A 22563-nucleotide genomic window follows, 5' to 3' on the forward strand; every position below is an offset into this window, starting at 1 on the left:
TATCTCCGTCATTATTTGCGCTCGCCGTCGAGCCTCTAGCCTTATGGCTTCGTAGTGAGGAAGGATTTAGGGGCATCACGCGCTTCGGTTTTTTGCATAAGCTCTCTTTGTATGCAGATGACCTTTTACTGTACATTTCCAGACCATCGTCCTCCCTTCCTATAATTCTAAGCATTTTAGAGCAATTTAAGAAGCTATCTGGCTACAAACTCAACCTCCAGAAAAGCGAATATTTCCCTGTTAACACCCTCGCTGAAAAACTTCCCCAAGCTCTCTTTCCTTTTAAGAAGGTCTCAGAGGGATTCAAATACCTGGGTATCCATATTACTAAATCGTTTACAGAGCTTTTTGCCAAGAACCTTAGTCCATTAGTAGAGCGCTTCAAATCAGACTTAGCTAGATGGTCCTCCTTGCCTTTCTCCTTAATGGGACGCATTCATTTGATAAAAATTGTGGTGCTACCTCGGTTCTTATATTCCTTCCAACACCTTCCAATATTTATAAATAAATCCTTTTTCTCAGCACTTGACCAGCAGATTAATAATTTGTTATGGTGCAACAAGAGGGCTCGTATCAGAAGAGTAGTTCTTCAACTCCCCAAGTCTGAAGGTGGCCTGGCCCTGCCTAATCTCCGCCAATATAATTGGGCATGTAATATTAATAAGCTTCTTTTTTGGAACACTAATTTAGCACAGGGCGAACACCCTCGATGGGCCCAGATGGAGGCTTCCTCTTAGGGTCTCTCACTTTGGTCGGTGGTATGTTCTCAATTGCCTTTTCCAATTAAACAAGTTGCTCGCAATCCGATTGTAACTAACACTTTAAAGATTTGGGGTCAGTTTAGGAAGCAGTTTGGCTTACAAGCGTCATCAGGTCTAGCCCCGGTCTATCGCAATCACCTTTTCCTCCCGTCGTGCTCGGATCCTGTCTTCCGGACTTGGTCAGACAAAGGCCTGCGGTCTATTAATGACCTTTATGCTGGTGGTGTTTTCTCTTCGTTTGCAAATTTAGCCAACAAATTTGACCTTCCAAGTTCTCACTTGTTCCGATTCTTTCAGATCATGCACTTGGTGGAAAAGAAATACCCCCAATTTCCAGGCCGGCCTCCTGATTCGATAATTGATGCTTTCCTATCACTTAAGACCGATTCAAGGAAGCTCACCTCCATTATATATAATAACATTTTTAAGATAAATCCTACTTGCTTAAATTCCCTTAGAGTTGTATGGGACCAGGGCCTTGGGATTAACATGTCAGATGATCAGTGGGGACGTATACTAGACCTGGTACACACCTCTTCTATATGTGCAAGGCATAGCTTACTGCAGTGCAAGATTCTGCACAGAGTACATTACACTAACGCTAAGCTGGCCAGGATATACCCTGACAAGTCTGACACATGTAATAGATGTAAACAATCTCCGGCTGACTACATGCACATGTTTTGGTCGTGCCCTAAACTATCAGAGTTCTGGTCTGCAATATTTGATTCACTTAGGGAGGTCTTAGGTGAGACAGTGGACCCTAGCCCTCTCACTGCCCTTTTCGGAATTCCTCTGATGCCCAATGCACCCATTACCACAAAACGAGTTATGCATTCACCACTCTGCTTGCCAGGAGGATTATTCTCCTTAAATGGATATGTTCCTCCCATCCCACCCATAATAGATGGATTTATAAAATCCTGTATTGCGTCAGGCTTGAGAGGATTAGGTTCTCCCTTAGAGGCTCCCTGACGACCTTCCATAATACCTGGCAGCCTTTTCTGGACCACATTGACACCCTTACTATTGATGAAGAACCCAATACTTAATTCTCAGCAGAGCACCCCCCCCCCCTTTTTCTTTGCAATAATATTTAATATTCCACTTTATTTGTTTTTGTTTTGATTTCCTTGCCCCCCCCCCCCCTCCTTGTATGTTTGTGTGAATGAGATTGCGGGGTAATGGGTTTTGTGTGTATTTGTCAACTGTACTAGGAAAACTAAGTATTTTACATGTAATGTCTTGAAAATGTCTGTTTGATATCCGTGCAAAAACTATATAAAGATTTATAAAAAAAAGATATCGCAAATCGAATCGCAATATCTGTCAGAAAAATTGCAATTAGATTATTTCCCCAAATCGTGCAGCCCTACACATGAACTCAATAAAAAGTAGCACTCGTTGCTCCCTGACTGACAGCTCTCTTTACCAATGTTTTAGGATTGCATTGACATCCTATGAGCCAAAAATCATTGCTCTTGTTCAAAACAAAAAATGTCACTTCTCCCATTGAGAAAGTCAGCGATGACAAATCACAAATGAGGTGATAGTAAGCACCTAGTTTACTATAGTAGACGTGTAGTATAGTATTCATTGATATGCATGGGTGTAGGAAGCATCCTCAATGTGGGTGGGACAATTTGACGGGGGGTGTGGGCAGTTGGTGGGTCTCACCTCCTCTTGGGGGGTCCGGGGGCATGTTCCCCCGGGAAGATTTTTTTTTAAATGTTGAAGTTAAATGGATCTATCTGGTAAATCAGGGACTAAATCTATGTATACATCTCTCAACACCACCCATGTGAAACAGTACTGTTTAAAACAGACTTACTTTTTCTTTATGCATATTTTACAAATCACTCCCCTTTTAAACTGTATTTTTGCTTTACTGTCCTATAGTATGAGTTGGAATGATTTCATACCTGTTATTCTCTTATTTTGTATAATGATCATATCAAAGGTGTGCCTTGGAAATACTTGTTTACATGAGATAACTTAGACTAAAGTCAACGATCTAAACACTCAGAGTCCTTCACCTCCCTGAGCTGACGTTATAAGATGTGTCTGATAGGAGAGAGCTCTCCTCCTCCTTGTTGTAGAAACAACTCCTTATGTACGTTAGCGCTCTCTCGTTCACTCTCTCTCGCTCACACAAAATGCGCTCGTCGTGCCACACACACAGCCGAGCTATGGCACACAAAGAACCAGAATAACTTTTAATGCTGTATCCTATTATTTTCGATGGCTTTATTGTATGATATGACAGATGAACAGATCGCCACTGGGCTTACAACTAAAGACACAGCTATGCAAAAAGTGCAGCATGTGTACGGCTATGTGAATCTGCCTTGGTACAAAGTAGCAGTGAAAACATGGTACGGATTTCATTGATTTGGGCATTCTCTCAATAAGCAAGTGGAATGGATTTGATAATGCAGCACTGACACAGCGCTCTACAGAGAGCGGCGAGTGGAGAAACCGATTCACGGACTTTCCACATGGTAAAAGTGGGGGGTCTAAACTAATCATTTTAAAATGTGGGGGGGACTTGTCCCAGCGGGCCTGTGTGGGCTAGCTGCTAGCCTAGCCCGGATGCCTCCGCTCATACCCCTCTTCTGCTTCCTCTCGCGCCGTCTCCTGTCCAGCTTCGGGGTAGCACTCGAGAGTGAGCGTATTCCAAGGCCGCTGAGTACCTCTGCCAGTGTAGCGTATATTGTGTGGTTTGTTGTTATGTCCTTGTCCAGCAGGAACTCACGACTGTACTGTATACTCCTGACTGTACTATCGGTCCAGGGTGAAAAGGGTTGAAGCGGACACACGGAGCAAGTTGTTTAAAAAGTAATTCAATTTAAAGCAAGTAATTTGAAGGGTTGAAGTTTAATATATATAACTGCATGATCTGAAGAGTTCTGACCTAGCTGTTCAGTATATTGGTGTAGAATGTCAATTGAATGTGTGCTGATATAGTAAATTACCATCTGTTGAACCTTTCTACCAAAGTATGCTGGGATTACGGAGCCCCTAAGGGACATGAAAAAAAAATGGGTTTAGTTAATTGTCATTTGATGAACTGTCAACTGGGAAACGGCGGACCTCTGTCGGTGCAACTTCAATGATGCCATTTAAAACATTAAGAACGTCAGCGAATCGAGCCGGCCCTTGACGTTCTGTGATTCTCCAGATGGCCAGTCCGCGGAGGGTGAAAAATACATACCGGAAGTAAACAAAAACGTGCAACGGGAAGGTGTTCCCACGTTTAAACAAAACTTAAAATATTAAATGAAACAATCTCATCTCTTAAAATTCACAACTTCTTATAAATTAAACATTGAAAAACTTATAATTATGTATTCACATGTTTAACTCTGTTACATATGCACGCATCAAACAGAAGAGGTTAGGCAGAATCAGGAGGGAATTCCGTCTCGTAGCGTTTGTGCACCGTTTTGAAATGCCGCTCTAAATTACCCTTCTTCGGTAAAGCCACGCTTGCATTGAGACAGATGGACTTTGAGTTGGAATAAACTAAAAAAGAATCATCCTCCCACTCGGAGTGAAAATTATATATTTTGGGCTTTTTTGCTTCTGCCATAATTGCGGTCTTGTGTGTGAACACAACTGTCACTCCTGTTGACACGGACAACGTCAGCGAAATAGTGCCCACTGCCCACCAGCCACGCCCCCACACATGGGGTCACGCCAATCACAAAGCTTTGAATGCATTCAAATGCATTATTGTGGCACAGGAAGATTATGTTATAGGACATTAACGATAAAACAGAATATTGTTGTTCTATTTTTAGACACATCTCGCGATCGACTGGCCCTGGCATACATTATTTGAGATATATTTCATACTCAGACTTCATTTTAAGGACATTTCGGCCAGGGGTGTGTGGTCACTCCAGGAGACAGCGGGACTTGCAACTCAAAGAGCTTTTACGCACCGCCTACACTGTGTTTACCTTCATTCGAACAGCTAAAGAGTGACCGCAGGCTGTTACGTTTTAACCACACACACACACACACACACACACACACACACACACACACACACACACACACACACACATTGAAGTGCCCGATTACTCCCCCACACTAGGACGACAGAACATGGCACTAAACGACTGCGGTAACGATAACGGGTCCCAAGGTGGATAGAACGGCATACGCAACGCTCTGGTGGGTCAAACGGCTCCGTGTGTACGCCCTATACGATCATTTTCTGATAATGATGAGGCAATAGCCCCGCCTCTCCCCACCTCTGCTGCTCACCCCCGCGTCAATGTAAACTGCACACTGAATTCAGATTATTTATCTTTCTCTCGATATGGACATAAACGCGAGTGAAGTCTAATCTGACAGGACGGAGACACGCAGCTCTGCTCACCTGCAGCTCCTCCCGCTGTGATGCGGCGGTGAATGGAGCAAAACACACACTTCAAGTCAGATCATCACCCTTAGCTATTTTAATTACCTCTCAAACTACCTAAACTAGTTATAAATATGTTTATTTTTACTGTCGGCCGGGTCACTCATTACTGGATCAGCTGCGGCATGAAACAGACACTGGCGCTGTCCGAAGAGAGGGAGAAAAAAGAGAGGCTCCGTGTATTTTATTATTATATAGAGTCGTTATTCATTTGTTTTAAAGCTCAATAAATAACAAAGAAGACCTTTGACCGGCACTTTTATAATTTTGTCCGGAAGATTTAAACTTGAATACACGTTGACTGGCGAAAAACTCTGCCCGGTTCCCTCGGCCCCCACCGCGGAGAATAAACAGAAGGGCAACCATGACAACCATGCTTCTTCGCTGCTTTTGTGGAGGAAGTTACAGCACCACGTACAGGCTCTGCATATGTACTGTAGCTTCTCCAGCGGTTGGAGCTAAACGGAGCTGTCTCGTGTGGACAGAGGCCGTTTCTCAATCTCGAGGATACTGGCTTCCAAGCCAATATTTCAAGGATACTAAATATGTTACTTTGTTACATTTGTTTGTTATCACCAAAAATGTGTTCCGTGAAAGTAAAGCAAGTTCATAATTAGATAGACATTGTGAGGTATTTATTTTCGGTACAGTTTATGTTGAAACCGTTAGAGAGAGTGGCACACTTGTTAGTCTGTTTCATTCTTCTCCGTTTTCCGAAGCCGTGGCTTGGAAGCATAGTGGCCGTTTCTCAATCGCAAGGAAACTGGCTTCCAAGCCAAAATTTCAAGGATGCTACGTCATCGAGTGCCGCCGAAGGACTATTGTATCTCCAGCATACTTGGAATTCCACCGAGGCCGCGTCCTTGGTTTGGGGGTAATTTCGAGACTGCACATGGGTAGACTTCGCGTCCTTCAAATCCCCACAATGCTTTGCGCACGGACCAATTTCCCCAAATCTGTGGCGGAAAATGTATGGCGGGGCCTCTCATATGACCAGTGGCGGCGCTAGGGGGTGGCTACCTGGGCTCAAGCCCCGGATGTTTTCTGAAAAGCCCCGGATGTTTCACTTAAAACAATTTTTTTTTTAAATATTTTTTTTTTTGTTGAAAATGTCTCGGGAGTAATGTGCAGTACCGGAGTCCACCAGAGAGGCAGCCGCTGCGGGACATTAGCCTGCGTACTGTGTAGCCTTCCCTGCCCTGAAGAAGAAGTGATCCTTCCTAGTGCCTGACTAGTTTTAAGCTAATAGTAATAGCTTATAAAGTTATGGATATTAGAAAGTTATTTTCATCGAAGCAGGCGCCACAAGCTGCAGCAGCAGCAGTATCAGCAGCTGACAACAATATCATCACCAGCAGTGAAGAAATGGATGATGTTTCAGGTTTGTGAATCTAATGGTGATATCTGCACTCTGGCTGACTAAGAAGTGAAAAAGAGTGATGTACTGTAACGTTAATCTTATAGCTAGTTAACATGGAGTAACCAAGGCAAGGCAAGGCAAGTTTATTTATATAGCACCTTTCAACACAAGGCAATTCAAGGTGCTTTACAAAAATGAAAGACATTCAGACAAAGGCATTTAAAAACAGTAAAAGGTAATAAAAGAAACATTAAAAGAAAAATACATGAATAAAAAGTTACAGTGCAGTTTAAGATATGAATAGTTCACACAAGTTCCACTTTACTGATGAACACAACAGCTCAGTTTCAATTAAAAGCAGCGACAAAAAGATAAACCACACTAAGTCAATACCCTTATATGTTAGTATGTATACAGAACATGACTAAAAATTATTCTAAGATGTAACGTTAACCCTACTACTTTTAAGACAGTAAAATAACGTATTCCAATTTTTATTTTGTTTTCGCGCGTGGAATTATACCGGCTCTCGTTTCAGTACACATAACAACGGAACCATAACAACTAGGGGTGTAACGGTTCACAGAAGTCACGGTTCGGTTCGTACCTCGGTTTGGGGGTCACGGTTCGGTACGGGTTCGGTACAACAAGAAAAAGCAAAAAAAAGTCCCAAATGCATAATTCCAGGTTTGTTGTTATTTATTTTTGAACAGTAGTGCAATTCAGTTTAAAAATAAGGAACTCTGACATTTTGAATAATTAACTGTATTAAACAGTTAAAAACAAACCACAAACAGTACCACACACACTCAGATGGCCATATTATCTATAATAGCTGATGTCAAACAAAAAGGTTTCATCAAGCTGTAAAACTAAAAATAATGTCTTGAAAATATTACATCATAAATAATAAGCCAAAAGCTTCTGTTATTTATGTTGGTCTCACGGCTTTCATGTCTATTGGCTTCTTAAAAACAGCGGGGATCAGCTGTTGAACTGCTGTTGTCTTTTGCCGGGCTCCGGTGATTGGCAAATCTGGGTGATGCCTTCTGATATGATTTAGTATGTTTGGCGTGTGTTGCCATTAGCATACCGCACCGCTGTGGAACCACGCCGACACACCGTCCTCGTCCGATCCACCACTCACACACTCCATCGTAATTGTAGTCTACAGGGAACCCGAAATGTTCCCACACAGCTGATTTAAAAGAAGCAGGTGGGTTCTAGCTCCTGTGTGTTATCTGAAATCGCCATACTAACTGTTCTTCTTCTTGTATTTTGTTGGTTTTGTTGTTGTGTTTCTTCTTGTTCTTCATTTGTTGTTTAAGGGCGGCTGACAAACAGCTTTTAGGCACAATACCGCCCCCTGGATTATAAATAGTGTAGTGGATACTGCCCTGAATGACAGACTTTTTTCCCACTGGTAAAAAAAAGGCGTATTCGTCGTGTGACTGCATGTGCCGAACCGTGACGTCCGAACCGTGACGGTACGGGACGAATACGGATACCGTTACACCCCTAATAACAACGGAACCATAGCAACGGAACTGACAGGCAACAGTCAGAAACGTGACTCTTACACTCTTTACGTCACAAACAAAGATGGTGGATGAGAATAGATCTATAAAACGATATTAAGCAATGCCCCAGAATCAAGGTGAGACTATCCGCATCCTTTAAAACTCTACGCACATTCGTTTCACTGAAATAAGTAAACGACTGTATTTGAGTGAGTTAAGGCATTAGTTTGCTTCATTAAAGGGTGTTAATGAATAAGTGCCTTTTGTCCGCTTTAAAGGGGACCTATCATGCAAAATGCACTTTTGTACGTCTTTTATACATGAATATGTGTCCCCGGTGTTCCAGGGAACTCACCAAGTGTCAGAAAACACAACCCTCTCTCTTTTCCTCTCTACCCAAATCTCTAAAAACGGGGCTGCAACGGATCTGATACAGACTGATCCAGATTTGAATTATTTTCTACGTCACAGAAGTGGTGCTCCGCTTAGTGGTCAATTCTCCACCTATCAGGGGAATGTGGGGTTGGGCCACGGCCGGCCATTGCGCTGGAGACGCTGTAGTACATATGCCAGGCCTGTAAGTGGCACTGTAGCAGGGCTCGACATTATAAATGGCCCGCTGGCCCGGAAGCACTATTTAGATACCCCGGGCCAGCATAATGTACTTTCCACTTGCCCACTCGGGCCACTAAAAATATTGCTTTAAAAAAATAAATGGTCCTGTGGTATTGGACTAGCAATTTAGTTAAATTGTTTTGTTTATTAACGCTACAACATAGCGTTTCGTGAGTCGGTTGTCGTTGTTGGGTGGAAAGCAAACAGCTGTTTGCTGCGGAGCACAGCTCGAGCAGGCTCCCGTGAGCGGCAGCGCGCTCCTTCACTACAGAGTATCGCGCCACCTAACCATTCGCCAAAAATGTTTTTAATACCAGCGGTAACCGGCCAAGCGCCGGGCAAAAAACAATCTTCAAATAAAAGAAAGTCACCGCAGGAGTTAAAGGAGAGTGACAGGGAGCATGAGAAGAAGAGGGGGAGAAAGTTTCAGCTTGATCGATGGAGTTGGCTTCTAGTGGTGCAGTGACGCATCCTAAAACCCTTTTATAATCTATCGATTAGATTTAAGATTCGAAAATTATAAAAGTAGGGTAGACATGTGGATATTATCCGGCTGAACAAAACGTGCATTTATTAAACAGGTTTGTTTTCCACAGACCTTATTTCCAGCTAGTTTCCAAAACCCTGTGGAGAAATCCCATTGTTTTCTGTGGAGGGAACCAGCAGCTTACTTCCTGGTTTTAGGATGCGTCACTGGCTGCACCTCTCAATATGATGCCATTATAAACAAGATCTTCTGTCGGCTCTGCACATCAATGCCGACCTATGCTGACAAGTAAGTGAAGAGTAGACAATATAAAGGTATTGGCTATAGGGAAATGTCCCAGCAGTTTAGGATAATGAAGGTTCTAATCTAATCTATAGCCATTACATGTCTAACTCCTAATGACAGGAAGGCAGAAAGCGCATTATACAAATAATAATACTCATAATAATAGCAGACATTATTTAGCAATGACCACAATATCATTATTTTAATAAACCAAATATGAACAATTGAGGAAAATTAGGAAGAACTGATGATTCAAATGTTGTAGTACAAGTTGTAATGTAGTTTGTGCATAAATTACTATTGCAACAAATGTGTTAATTTTCTTCATTATTAGTCGATTTTTTTTGGATGAATGCTCCGGGCCAGTGGTTACAATGGTGGGGCCAGTGATAATACAATTCCACCGACCCTTAATATCTACCCCTGCGCTGTAGTCTGCCACAAAAGCAGTGAAGAAGACTTCCCGCGCATGGTTGCCCTTCTGTTTATTCTCCGCTGTGGCTCCTTTTCTCCCTCCCCGAGGCAAAGCGTTTGCTCCCGCTGCTGTAATTCAATGCAATCCCTCCGTCGCTGTAATTCTCTCTGGTAGTCCACCAGCAGATGACAAACACCCACCTCTCCGCCTCTTCCAAGGAACGAGGGGACCGTGCGGCAGAGTTTCAGTTCGATTTTTTTTCGCCGGTCAACATGTCCGTTAAACTTTAAATCTTCCGGACAAAATTTGAAAAGTGCCGGTCAAAGGTCTTCTTTGTTATTTATTGAGCTTTAAAACAAATGAATAATGACTATATAATGATATAAGAATAAAACACGGAGGACGGAGATCTCTTTTTCTCCCCCTCTTCTCCCCGCTGCAGCCCAGCAGCTGATCTCAAAGCACGCTCCCCTCTCCTGCAGGGGGGCGTGGTGCAGCTCACAGAATCAGCCCCCTGCAAAAACAGGGCTGGAAAGAGCAAATGGAGCGAAATGAGGCATGGCTAAAATGCAGGATCTGTTTGATATTTTGAAAAAAAAACTATTTATATACTTTATATAGGTATGGCCCTACAATATATTGTTAAAATATAGCATGATATGTCCCCTTTAAGGTATTATTAAGGTAGGGTTAATGTTGCTCTCAAAGTGCACCAGATTGATGCTTTTAACTTCAATATTTAAAAAAAAATCTTCCCGGGGGAGCATGCCCCCGCACCCCCCTAAATGAGGCAACGACCCCCCTAAAGGATGTTCGATCCACCCCCCACTTGTAAAAAAATAGCACTTTACCCCTGCACTCCCCCCCCCAACAACTCCTGGGCTAAGCCCCGGATCTCCTACAATCCTAAATCCGCCACTGCATATGACGCACACCTGCACACTTGATAGCCTGTTCCACTCTTCGATTTCCGAATGCCAGGAAGGATTCTTGCCTAGCTTCTGAAGGAAGTGACTCGGAAGACATGTGCTACCAAGCAAGCATCCTCGCGATTGAGAAATGGCCAGTGGCTTCGTTTCTGAAGGAAGTGACTTGGAAGTACGCGACTACCAAGCCAGCATCCTCGCGATTGAGAAACGGACAGAAACTTTCCGGTGTCTATTGCGTGTGGACGGAAGCCTTTTTTGCGATTGCGTATGCGTTTTACCGTTATCGTCCTCGTGTGGCCGGGGCCTGAGAGTCACAGACATTAATTCATAGATCACAGCAGACTACAGACTCTCCTGTTTTGCCAATCCTGTGCTTAAACAAATATCAAATAATGTATGCACTGTCATTTCCCCACATAAACATGCAGTCTGCAATGAAATGGTTGTCTTCTGTGCGCTCCACTTCCTACTTGGCACACCGGTAACTTTCTCAAAAACAAAACAAAAAAAAGTCGGGATAACGGGTTAGTTTCTCGTGCGCACAAGATACTGACCCGTTATCCCGACTTTTTGTTCTCTTTTTTTCTTTTTTTTTCATGTCGGTAGGGATACACTTTGGCCTAAACCGCATTTAACATGAAAGGATTTCAGAAAATAAAAAAATAAAAAATCAGTCTTTAGCCTGAATTTATTAAAGACCTGTTGATCAATACTGTAGTTCGCTTTACTCTCTTTGATTAAAACATCTATCATATGATCCATCTAACTGATGATGGCCTTGGCCTGATTGCACAGTTATTGTAAAAAAATCTATTGCAACAGTTTGTTGATTGGAAAGTAGTCAAACTTGAACCTAAATCCAAAGTAATTTCTTCCCCCTGTGAATGAAAATCAAGATTGTTATCTTAATTCAGTCATTTTGTCAAGTATAGTCTACATCTATGATTCTCTGTTTCCCAGGAGCCTCCAGGATTTCAGTAGAAACAAACACGAAATGCTTTCCTGTGTGTTCTAAAGGTCAAAGGTTAAGACTAAGGTTTATATTTCATAGCAGCACAAACAAAGGCTTTCAGAACTACGTGGTTTACAGCCCATGTCTGAAACACCCAAGCTTTCACCCAAACAGGATGTTGACCCTTTTTACACATTTACTTCTAATGCAGTTATTGTTCTTCGACATCATGAGGCAGTGCGTTAAACTCCTTTTTGAGAGAATTGTTAAGCGAACAGGGATAACATTGAGTAAGTGTGATTACTTGTATTTTAAGTTGTTCGGTACATGTCATGTGAATCAGAATTGGTAACCCAATAACATATTGTCTAAACACATTAGTATTGGCCTTGAAAAGCTCTCATCTGGTCAATCAAGCCCAGAGTCAAGGCCTTCCATCAAATGATGAGGAGTGGATTTATGGTATTCCAGAGAACACATTAAGAACTGGAGGGAGGGAGTTCTTTCTAACAGAGCACTTACTCACTTCATCAACACCACAAGGATTCTAGGACTGGCATGGATTGCCACTGCTTTCTGGCTGCACGGGTGTCACAGAATATTTAGTCATGGTTACTTAAAGAGATCTATGAGCCCATGATGAAATACACAGAGGAGTTTAAATAGACACACACGTTCTCTTTCAAACACTCCCAGACACTAGATTCCTACGGCTGTGTTATACTCATAAATCACTCTCCAACAAGGTCACAAAGGGGCAAGACTGGACGGGATGAATGTGTGTGTGTGTGTGTGTTTCCTTCTGTGTGGGGAGAGGAAATGGTTAAGTGACAGCTAGGAGAAGTCATTAGCACACTGAGGTCTTGTATTACACACCCGGTTCACTGCAATACCTACCTACCAGTGTTTTCCTCTGGATAACACAGCTACTAGCATTGCCCGTGTGTGTGTGTGTGTGTGTGTGTGTGTGTGTGTGTGTGTGTGTGTGTGTGTGTGTGTGTGTGTGTGTGTGGGTGTGTGTGTGTGTGTGTGTGTGTGTGAAGAGGGGGGGTTATACTCTAAGGATGATGCAACCAATGGACCACTGAAATATAGCAAGGATGTTAGCTACGAAATGCCTCGCCATGATCACAGTAATGTACAATGCATTTTTACTAGCTAGACCAGGGGTCGGCAACCCGTATGCGGCTCTTTAAGCCCTCTACTCTGGCTCCCTTGAGCTTAGACAAAAATAAGAAGGAAATAAAAAAAAATATTTGTAGGACTATTTATATTTTGTTGCACGGTTGAAAATGTTTCGTATCTTGTATTTTGAGGTGATACGGTGACTCGTAAAAAAATAAAGTCAACTAAAATATGTGTCATATCCTGCTACGGTCCCATACTAGCGCCTTTTCTTGCAGGCGAATAACCTGACCCCCGGCTCGATGAGCGAACTATGGATAAATCAAAGAAAATAAAAGTACCGGAGGAACACAACATATAGTTGGAATGCTGATACAGCATTCCAACTATATGTTATTTTACGGACAAAAAGTGTATTATTATTAGTCCGCCGGGATTTTGGCCCTCTTCTCCTCCCGCATTGAACATCGCAGAAACATCAAAACGTTCAGCTCGGTCGGGAATCGCAGGCTATTACTTTTCTCATTCATAACTTTCATAATTCCAGAGATACATCCCATAATTCATCACATTTTTAACATTGAAGTCAATGGAGAAAATCTTCAGACTCAAACAAATCTTCATGCGACTTCAACTGCTAACTGTTCATTCATACTTTCACTGAGAAACCTCATTCTAACTTTAAAATGTTACACATCTATCTGACATTATTCGTGTAAAACAACTTTTAAATCTGATTCTTACTTTTAGAGATATTAAACATTGTTCAGACCTTGTTTTAGAGGTTTTCTTCAGATTTTAACATTAACTAGACAACAAGTCCTCCAACTCATACGACCAAATGGGTCGATTGTTCAAGCCCTTATTACGACCAAATATGTCGTTTGTTCAAGTGCTTAATACGTCCTATAATTACGTTTTAAAGTTGTCGGCCTCTAGTGCTCCCGTTGAATGCAAACGTTACAGAGGGTCGTTTATTCACAAATAACCCTCTCTGTAAAATCCTAAATTGTAGGATAGTTTGGCCATTAAAACGCTTTTTGATTAGATTTATAGCAAGAAGTATATATTGTACTTTTAAAATCCACGTCCAGTCGATATGTAGGATCTATAGTTTGATAGATATTACGAAGATTTGAGGTATGCGGCAAGCTTCCATGAAAAGTTACGGGTTGAAAACAGTTAACAATTAATGTCGTATAATTAATAAGGATAAACTGATGTTTTTTAGTTGATGAGTACTGCAGATATCACTGTTAAATCATTTGATCATTGGTTTTATTATGAAAACTTCGAGACCGGAAATACTGTTTTCACCCACGCTAACTTTACATGGAAGCTGCCCCATATACAGTACACGTTCTCCTGGCGAGACCTCAAATCATCTTCGTATATCTATCAAACTATAGATCCTACACCTCCACTGGACGTAGATTATAAAAGTACAATATACACTTCTAGCTAGAAATCTAATAAAAAAGCATTTTAATGGCCAAACTATTCTACCATTTAGGATTTTCCAGAGAGGGTTATTTGTGAATAAACGACCCTCCGGGACGTTTGCAATCGACAGGAGCATGTTGTTTCTTACACGACCACTAGAGGTGCTACACTTTAAAACGTGACTCTGGGTCGTATTTAGCTGCTGAACAATCGACCTATATGGTCGTTTTTTGTAGGAGGACAGGCTGTAACTAGAGTGCGTGATGTCACAGCTAGAGGGTAGAAAATCTTGAAATTTGCCTTCATATATTTTTTTTAAACTGCCATAATTCCCAAACCCTACATTCCTGAGACATAATTGTTCTTGACAAACGTAGGAAAACATCTCGTAGCTTGAAAAATGACAAATAATTAAGCAAAAAATAATTAAACAAAATGCCTCTTGAGGGCATGAAGTGAAAAAAACGTTCAACATGCCTCCATTAAAGCCCATTGTAATTTCAGGCAGATATTTCCTCACGGCAGCAGCCGCACACCTTTAGTTAAACTGCCAAAAAGGCCATATTGTTAACCCGAAAGTACATAAAAATTACACTTCAGATACTCAACTTCCTTGACATGCTTCACGTTTTGAAATTTCACAGATATCTGTTACGGTTCTTCCACAAAACGTTCACATGTAAGAAGTATATCTCTCATTCAGAACAATGGAAACCTGTGATCTCTGCACACCTCGTTAGCTTAAATATAAACACCTGTGTCATGGAACACGATGATGTCATCACTCCAACTGACATGCTCGGAGCAGCAGACTTCAGATAGAGGTTAATGGTCCTGCCCTCAACAGCTCTACGTCAATTATGGGGTGTCATCATTATATGACGAAGAGGGAGAGAGAAGAGAGAGAGGGCGATCAAGAGAAGAGAGAGAGTAATGTAACCTCCCAACTCCTATGAAAATGTTCAAAAAGTGCTCAAACTTCACCTGTGTGCTAACAGTCCAGTCGTGAAGACATCTATGGGACAGTTTTGAGATTTCTTCAAATGCCGTTGCCATGGCAACACAATGCTCGCCATGAAACACGGTTTTCTCATAACTTCAGCAACTAGGGGTGTAACGGTTCACAAACATTTCGGTTCGGTACGTACCTCGGTTTTTAGGTCACGGTTCGGTTCGGTACGTTTTCGGTACAGCAGAAAAAATTATCACAAAACATAAAATATTTGTTGTTTTTTTTAAATTATTATTAAACTGTGAATAATGTATTCACTCAAATAAATACAAAATATAATAAAATAAACATTAAGGTGCAGCATTTCGATTAACTGAAATAATCTGTATTAGAACTGTACTGTACTAGTACCTAAGCAGCCAGTTTGACATTAGGACTTGCTTGTCATTGTATTTTCATGTTTTTTTAAAGAAAAATGAACTTGTCCACATTGCTTGCCGAAAGGGCAGATCTGCTGCCACTAACAATGTCTCCTGCTGTGGAGAACACCCTCTCGCTAGGGACAGAGGTAGCAGATACAGCCAGGTAGCACTTTGCTAACATGGCAACATAAAGATAGCATTTGTAATAGCTTTGGCTCGGTCTGAACTTGTTGCGAGTGGTGGAGGCTTACATGCTAGTGGGAGTTGGGTTTGCACTTCAGTCTTTTTTCTTTTGGTACCGGTGATATTCACGTTCGGGTGATGCCTTTTCAAATGAGTGTGCAAGTTTGATGTATTGCCAGCCGCGTAACCAATTTTAGTTGAACAATGCCGACAAACAGCTTTGGTTCGGTCCACCTGTCTTTGTCCGTCATCCTTGTACGTAACTGCGAAACCAAAATGTTCCCAAACCGGAGACTTCAATGATGCTGGAGGATTTTCGAGCTCAACTTGATCTGCGTTTGCCATTTCGACAGTTCCTCAAATTACTGACTAAATTTGAACGCATCCCTGTGACCAGCTCTCATAGTATCCAATGAAATGACTTGGTCGCTCTATGACGCGTTGAACCCAATGTGAGCAAATTACTCTGAATGCTGCGACGCAGCACCTGTGATTACATTCAAAAAGTTGTTCACGTTCTCAATTTTTTACGTTTAACGTTATATTCGTTCGGTACACTTCGGTACACACGTGTACCCGTACCGAAATTATTCGGTACCGGTACGTGTACCGTTACAGCCCTAATGGCAACACAATGCTCGCCATGAAACACGGTTTTCTCATAGCTTCAGTGAAAATACTCCAAACAGCCCAAAACTTCACAGGTTTGGTAACAATGCAGCCATCAACGCATCTAAGCGTATTATGGGGTGTCATCAAATGCCATTGCCATGGCGACAGACCACTCGCCATGAAACACGATGTCGCTGTAAGTCCAATCGACATGGTCCAATCGTCCCCCAATCTTCACTTGTATATCACCGGTCCATGCCTCAACAGCTCTACGCCAAATCTGAGTTCTCACCATATGCCATCCCTCGCCATAAAACATGATGCCGCTATAACTCCTATGAAAATGTTGAAAAAGTGCTCAAACTTCACATGTGCTAACAGTCCAGCCGTGAAGACATCTATGGGACAGTTTTGAGATTTCTTCAAATGTTGTTGTTCTGTACCCGGTCCACTTCCTGCCCGGCGCTATGCAATGCCTCGCGTCGAAAATAGACTTGCATCCTTTTTTTAGCGGAGCCCTGCGCCGAGACGCTTCTGGGACGCTTCAAGCCGTAACGCAGCGCGTCTGGTGGAATAGCACCCATTGACTAGAGTGGCCGCGATCGCTGTGAACGCCGCGGCCGTAACACGGCGCAGACGGACCCTGTGGAATCTAGGGGTCACACTGTCCGCTCCTCACAGCAGCGAGCCCTGCGACGTCCCGCCAACACGGCACCCAGACCCCCAACACGGCACCTAGACCCCACGCAGCATTCTCATCTGTTTGTCATTGCTGGTGTCATTTTCTGGTGCTAACGCCATTGTAACACATAATCACTGATGTTCAGCTGTAACGGTGGTGGACTCATCAGAACAGAGTGGGTGAGCTGACCAATCAGAGCACAGTGGGCTCACAGGGAGGGGGGCAGCAGCTCCAACAAGCCATTTAGGACAGAGAGTGAATACACAGACTATACAGAGATGCTGTCTGAGAAACCAATGTGAGTTTGGAAAATTGCACAATATAAAACTATTTTAGTAGACCTCAACAATGGAATTATAATCAGTAGAAATGGCCATGACATGGGACCTTTAAGTGATTTGATCATCAAAGGTAGGCCTAAGTAATTTTCAATGTGGGCCGCCGTGCCGATTTCATTCATTTGTAATTGTTACTTGTGGCTGTGGGTGCCCTCTGTGTGGTAGAGTCGCTGTCATTGATGCGTTTTGCACCCCGGGCCGTTGTTTTGATATTCCGCTGAAGTATACGCTGTGACGTAATAACTCTTCTTTTTTTTTAGGGGGGAGTCAGAGGGCCTAGGTATAAAAGTCACGGCTCGCCACTGTCTCTCACTGCATACATACAAGTATCCAACCTGTAAAATGACACTTCTGCATACAATGGCAATGTAAGTGCACAGCTCCGGTGTGGTCCACGGCCACAAACGGCTCAAGAAGCTGACACAGATAAGTGAATATATGATGTGAGATGAATAATAAGTGCAACAGGTCGGTGTCACTGTACACAATCCTCTGAATGACTTTCCTCTGGTTACTTATGTTGTGGCAGATATTTAAGAAAGCTCGCTTTTCACAAATGTTATAATAGTCATATTTTTCTGTGGATAGGGAGGGATATTTTATTTTGCACATTTGTCGATGCATTGCCAGCCTTCTTTCCTGCATTTGGCAATCAACTTTGTTTCCCTTAGCCTATATTATGAGGTCAAGCTTTGCACTCTGTGCACTGAGCTCTGATTGGTTGGCAGGTGGTGCTTTCCTCAAGTTGATCTCTTATCTCGAACCCAACCTGAGAGCAGGTTTAGGCTTAGGGCCATTTATCTCCCTGTAAGAAGTGGCAGCAGATGAAGCTGAACCCTCCGTTACCTGCATGTGTTTTGATGAAACCTCCTTCCTCTGAGGAAACACTTGTTGGGCGACTCGTTGCACTCGCAGGAACACTTGGTTCTGTTGAGCGGCTGGTGCCGGGGACACGTCCTGCTGCAGGTGCACTGACAGGTGTGCTTCTGGAAGACGTGGTTCTGCGGGCAGGAGGGAGAGGGTGGCACGCTGCACACACACCGGCAGGTGTTCCTGTCAAAGTGCCGGTTAGGGCTGCAGTCTGGAGCCTTATCCCCGCGCCGACACACACACTGACAGGTCTCCACGTCCAGCTCCTTATCCTTACCACACACATCTGCTGAGAGTATGTCTGCAGAGGTAGACACACAGATGGGGGTTAATCTTACATGCCTGGATGCATTGATTTACAGTGTTAGCAGGGGTGGGTTGTGACAGATAACATGTAATCAGGTTAAAGCAATCAGATTACAAACAACAGAAGTAAATATAATAAACAGGTTACATTTGAAAATGCAATTATAGTAATTGTCAGTTCTATCTTTTGATTATGGCTTTAAAAAATGACTTTTATGTGTACTGTTCAGGATGAAACACTTTACAATAGTAATTGCACATAGAGAAACAAATGTGGATTTACCTAAAGCAGAATATTCACACTGTACTATTTAATGTTGCCTTCCATTTAAACGTACAGTAGGGTTCCACATCGTAGTTCCACATAAACAACTGTATATTAGTATCATTGTTAAATGTGTAACATGTGAGTACAGAAAGTGTTATGTGTCTGATATGTACTATGGTACTGTCTTAGATATTGTTTTATTTTAAGGAATATAGAACCAAACTTAGCATCTTGTTTTTTTACATTTTAACCAAATACCCAAACCCACATTCAAGACAACTTAGCACCATAGCAACCAAACATATTGGTAGTTTAGTTGCTAGACCTCAGTCTGTTGTAAATGTTCACTATTTAAAACATAACTATACACTGTGTGTGACAGCTGTTTCATGAAACTCTAATTTGAGATGTTCTCTCCTTTCTCTGGGATAATACAGATGTTCTCTTTTAATACTGGAAATCGTCTTCCAGCTGACAGAGAGAGTAACAGATGGTCCGGCAAAGGGATGTTCGGACTGCTCAAAACACACACACACACACACACACACACACACACACACACACACACACACACACACACACACACACACACACACACACACACACACACTTGCTCTGTGTGTCTGCAGAACAAACACTGATAACAAAGACACAGTTTATAGCTGTCAAAATGCAAGCTGTGACTACTCCAGCGTAGCAGCATGTGCTAACAGATGTTTACAACTAAATCAATGCAATGAGCTTCAGTGGAACTGCTGGGGACTTCTTCACTACACAATTTAAAGCCTCTACACACCATTTTTTCCATGAAAATGCAAGATACTCCTGTAAAATATTTGCATAAATATGCGCATTTGCAACATTTACATTACTAGCCGTTGTGTATGCTTCAGTTCATTCAAATGTACCAATAGATGCTCACAGGATTATATTGATCCAGAGCATTCCTGAGGTAAACTGTTGTAAAGCCTAAAATATTCTAGGCTATTTTATTGAGTGGATTTGAGTCCTGCAGTTACTCAGTGTATTTTTGTAGGGCTTTTATTTATAATGGGGCAAGCAGGAAGGAATGCATCTGGTATTCACTCCCTTTGTCAAGGTTGAAAAAAGTGATAACGTTTTTAAAGTTTTGGATTATGGAGCCTCTAAGTAACCCTGATTGGTTGACGCCTATATTTGCAGTGGGAAAGCTCCAAAAAAATACTTTGTTTCGAAAAATAATGCTGTGTTTCGAAAAAGAATACTGTACAAAGTTGCATTCTGTGTGAGAATATGTGTAACACAACAGTCTGAAAAAGATACTGACCTGCAAACTGATCGCATGATAAAAAGCCTCTAGTGTGTAGAGCAGGGGTGGGCAAACTTTTTTGCTCGGGGGCCACTATGAGTTTAAAATGTGTCAGACGGGCCGGGCCAGTAGTAGATCGGTGAAAAAATATTTAGCTGTCCACTCCTCATTAAACACTCTGCACTCAATGTCGACTTTTATTTGCTTTGGTCCACTCATTGTTACAGATGCAGGTTCAAAGGTGAATTAGGTTCAAAGGTGAATTATTGCGTCATCGTCAACGACTTCTCCATCCTTATACTTTTCTCCAGAGTGCTGTGGTGCATTGTTTATTAATGTGTTTCAGCTGCATTTACCGACCGCTGCAGTGCTGCTCGTTTATTCTACTGTTAACTCACGGCAGTAAAGTATTCACTGTCCGACTGTCACACAAGCAGCTGATAAATATCCCCCATCCCCATCAGTGAATGTGTTTTAGTCTGAAAGCTGTTTGGCATCACAACGCTGTTCTGAAAGTTTCTCTGGCATTCTACAGGTGATGTTAGCATAGCAACCGAAGCTAATCAGACTATCTTGACTACTTGTTGCTATGATATTGTGGCATAAGCCGTTTTCGATACGCATATTTTACCGCCGTAGTTTTCGTTATGATTTTACTTGTGATGGCCACATGTAGCCCATGTATTGATTCCATCCGATCGCTGCAATAATACAAAACATCAGGAAAATGTCTGCCTGCTCTCCACAATGGTCAATAACAGTGAACGGATGGTTATTAAAGTAAGGTAAAAATAAACAGAATCACACTAAGCCTGGTTAGTGTTGCCTGACTTTATATAAGTGTTTTTAATAAGTGTGTGGTCACGTTCTAGTCACTTTGCTCAGCGCTACTGCTTGTTACAACTTGTATTTGCTGTACTCGCCATTAACTGTTATTGCTCAGGTTAATCTCGACCTCCTCCAATGTAAGCGTGACGTATTTGGTTCTTAGATCTTGCCGGGTTGCCGACTCCAGCAAAGGTCAATTGTGTCTATAGTGCGCCATCTAGTGGGATCAACTGAAATGCCGGGTATTGCAGGAAAAAGGCAAAATGAATGTGGTCTTTACTATAATTTGGACAATTTTGTACCAATATTCGGCGGGCCGGATTCAAAAGCCCAACGGGCCGTATATAGCCCATGCCTGGTGTAAAGGCTATGAACACTTTGATAAATCTACCTTGAGTTAATCATTTATTTTTCCCTTAATTACTTCTTCCAAAATGCATGCCTTAAAGGTCACCTATTATGCAAAACCCACTTTTTCATGTCTTTTATACATAAACATGTGTAAACATTTCAGGAAACAAGATTTGCTCTCTTTTTGTCCTGAGCCATTTATAGAAAAACCTGTCGATGATGAGGTGATCAGATTTTGCCCACTATATGATGTCATAAAGATTGCTTGGCTTGTGTTACCTTTAGCCAATCACCAATCACCAACCAAGGTAACAACCCCCCCCCCCCCACCCCACACCTTATCACCTGCACCTCCTCCTAGAGCACCATTAGGTGCTTTCACACCAAGTACTTTTCCCAGGAATAGTTCCCGGAACTTAGTTCCCCGGAGGTCTTTATTTAAATCCTGAACTATCTAGTAGATTGCGTTCACACCGGAATAAGTCCCTGAGGGAGGATTAGGCAAATGAAGCCGCTGATGTCACTTCTTCTTCTTCTGCTTTGGGTTTACTGGCAGGCCGCAAACACCTTCACGGTGTATACTGCCACCTGAAGTCCCGAAGTACCGGGTAAATCGCCATAAGCGCTGACACCTCCTCATCACTCCACCGCTCCCACGTTTTATTGCGTGCGCTGGGCTAATGCTAATAATGCTAATGCAAGCAAATAAAATGGCGGCTTCACAAAACTTTTCGGAGTTTTACGGGGCGTGGTTTGCAATTCGCCCAGCCAATCAGAAATTGGAACCATTTCCTCTCCAGGAAAGTACCACCTCTCTAGCAGGGACTGAAAAGGGGTGAAAAGGTTCCAGAGAACTAAGTTCTAGTTCCAGATCTTTTTGGTGTGAACGCAAAATCCCAGGAACTATCGGAACTATTCCTGGGAAAAGTACTCCGGTGTGAAAGCGCCTATTGTGTTTATTTTAACCAAATATCTCTGAGATGGGCGTGGGGAGTGGCTCCTTATTTTCATCTAAAGTAAAAGACAGAGAATCAGTACTTTTGAAACAGGGCTGAAACAGAGGGGTTTATGGGATGCTACAATGCAGGATTGTTTGGGCATTTCGAGCCAACCACTTCAGAGACATGTTTTATATATAT

At 42.4% G+C, this 22563-nt stretch overlaps 1 protein-coding gene across 1 annotated transcript in view; it reads right to left on the minus strand.

The window, feature by feature from the left end:
* vegfc (vascular endothelial growth factor c) overlaps positions 1–22563 on the minus strand; it is an 89506-nt gene that overhangs the window by 3237 nt on the left and 63706 nt on the right. Inside the window, exon 6 of the mRNA XM_034222665.1 lies at positions 18360–18684. Coding sequence (XP_034078556.1) covers positions 18360–18684 — 325 coding nt within the window. The remainder of the gene's footprint in view (positions 1–18359; positions 18685–22563) is intronic.

The sequence above is a fragment of the Gymnodraco acuticeps genome, unplaced genomic scaffold (assembly GCF_902827175.1).
Source record: "Gymnodraco acuticeps unplaced genomic scaffold, fGymAcu1.1, whole genome shotgun sequence".
In the NCBI taxonomy this organism is placed as follows: Eukaryota; Metazoa; Chordata; class Actinopteri; order Perciformes; family Bathydraconidae; genus Gymnodraco; species Gymnodraco acuticeps.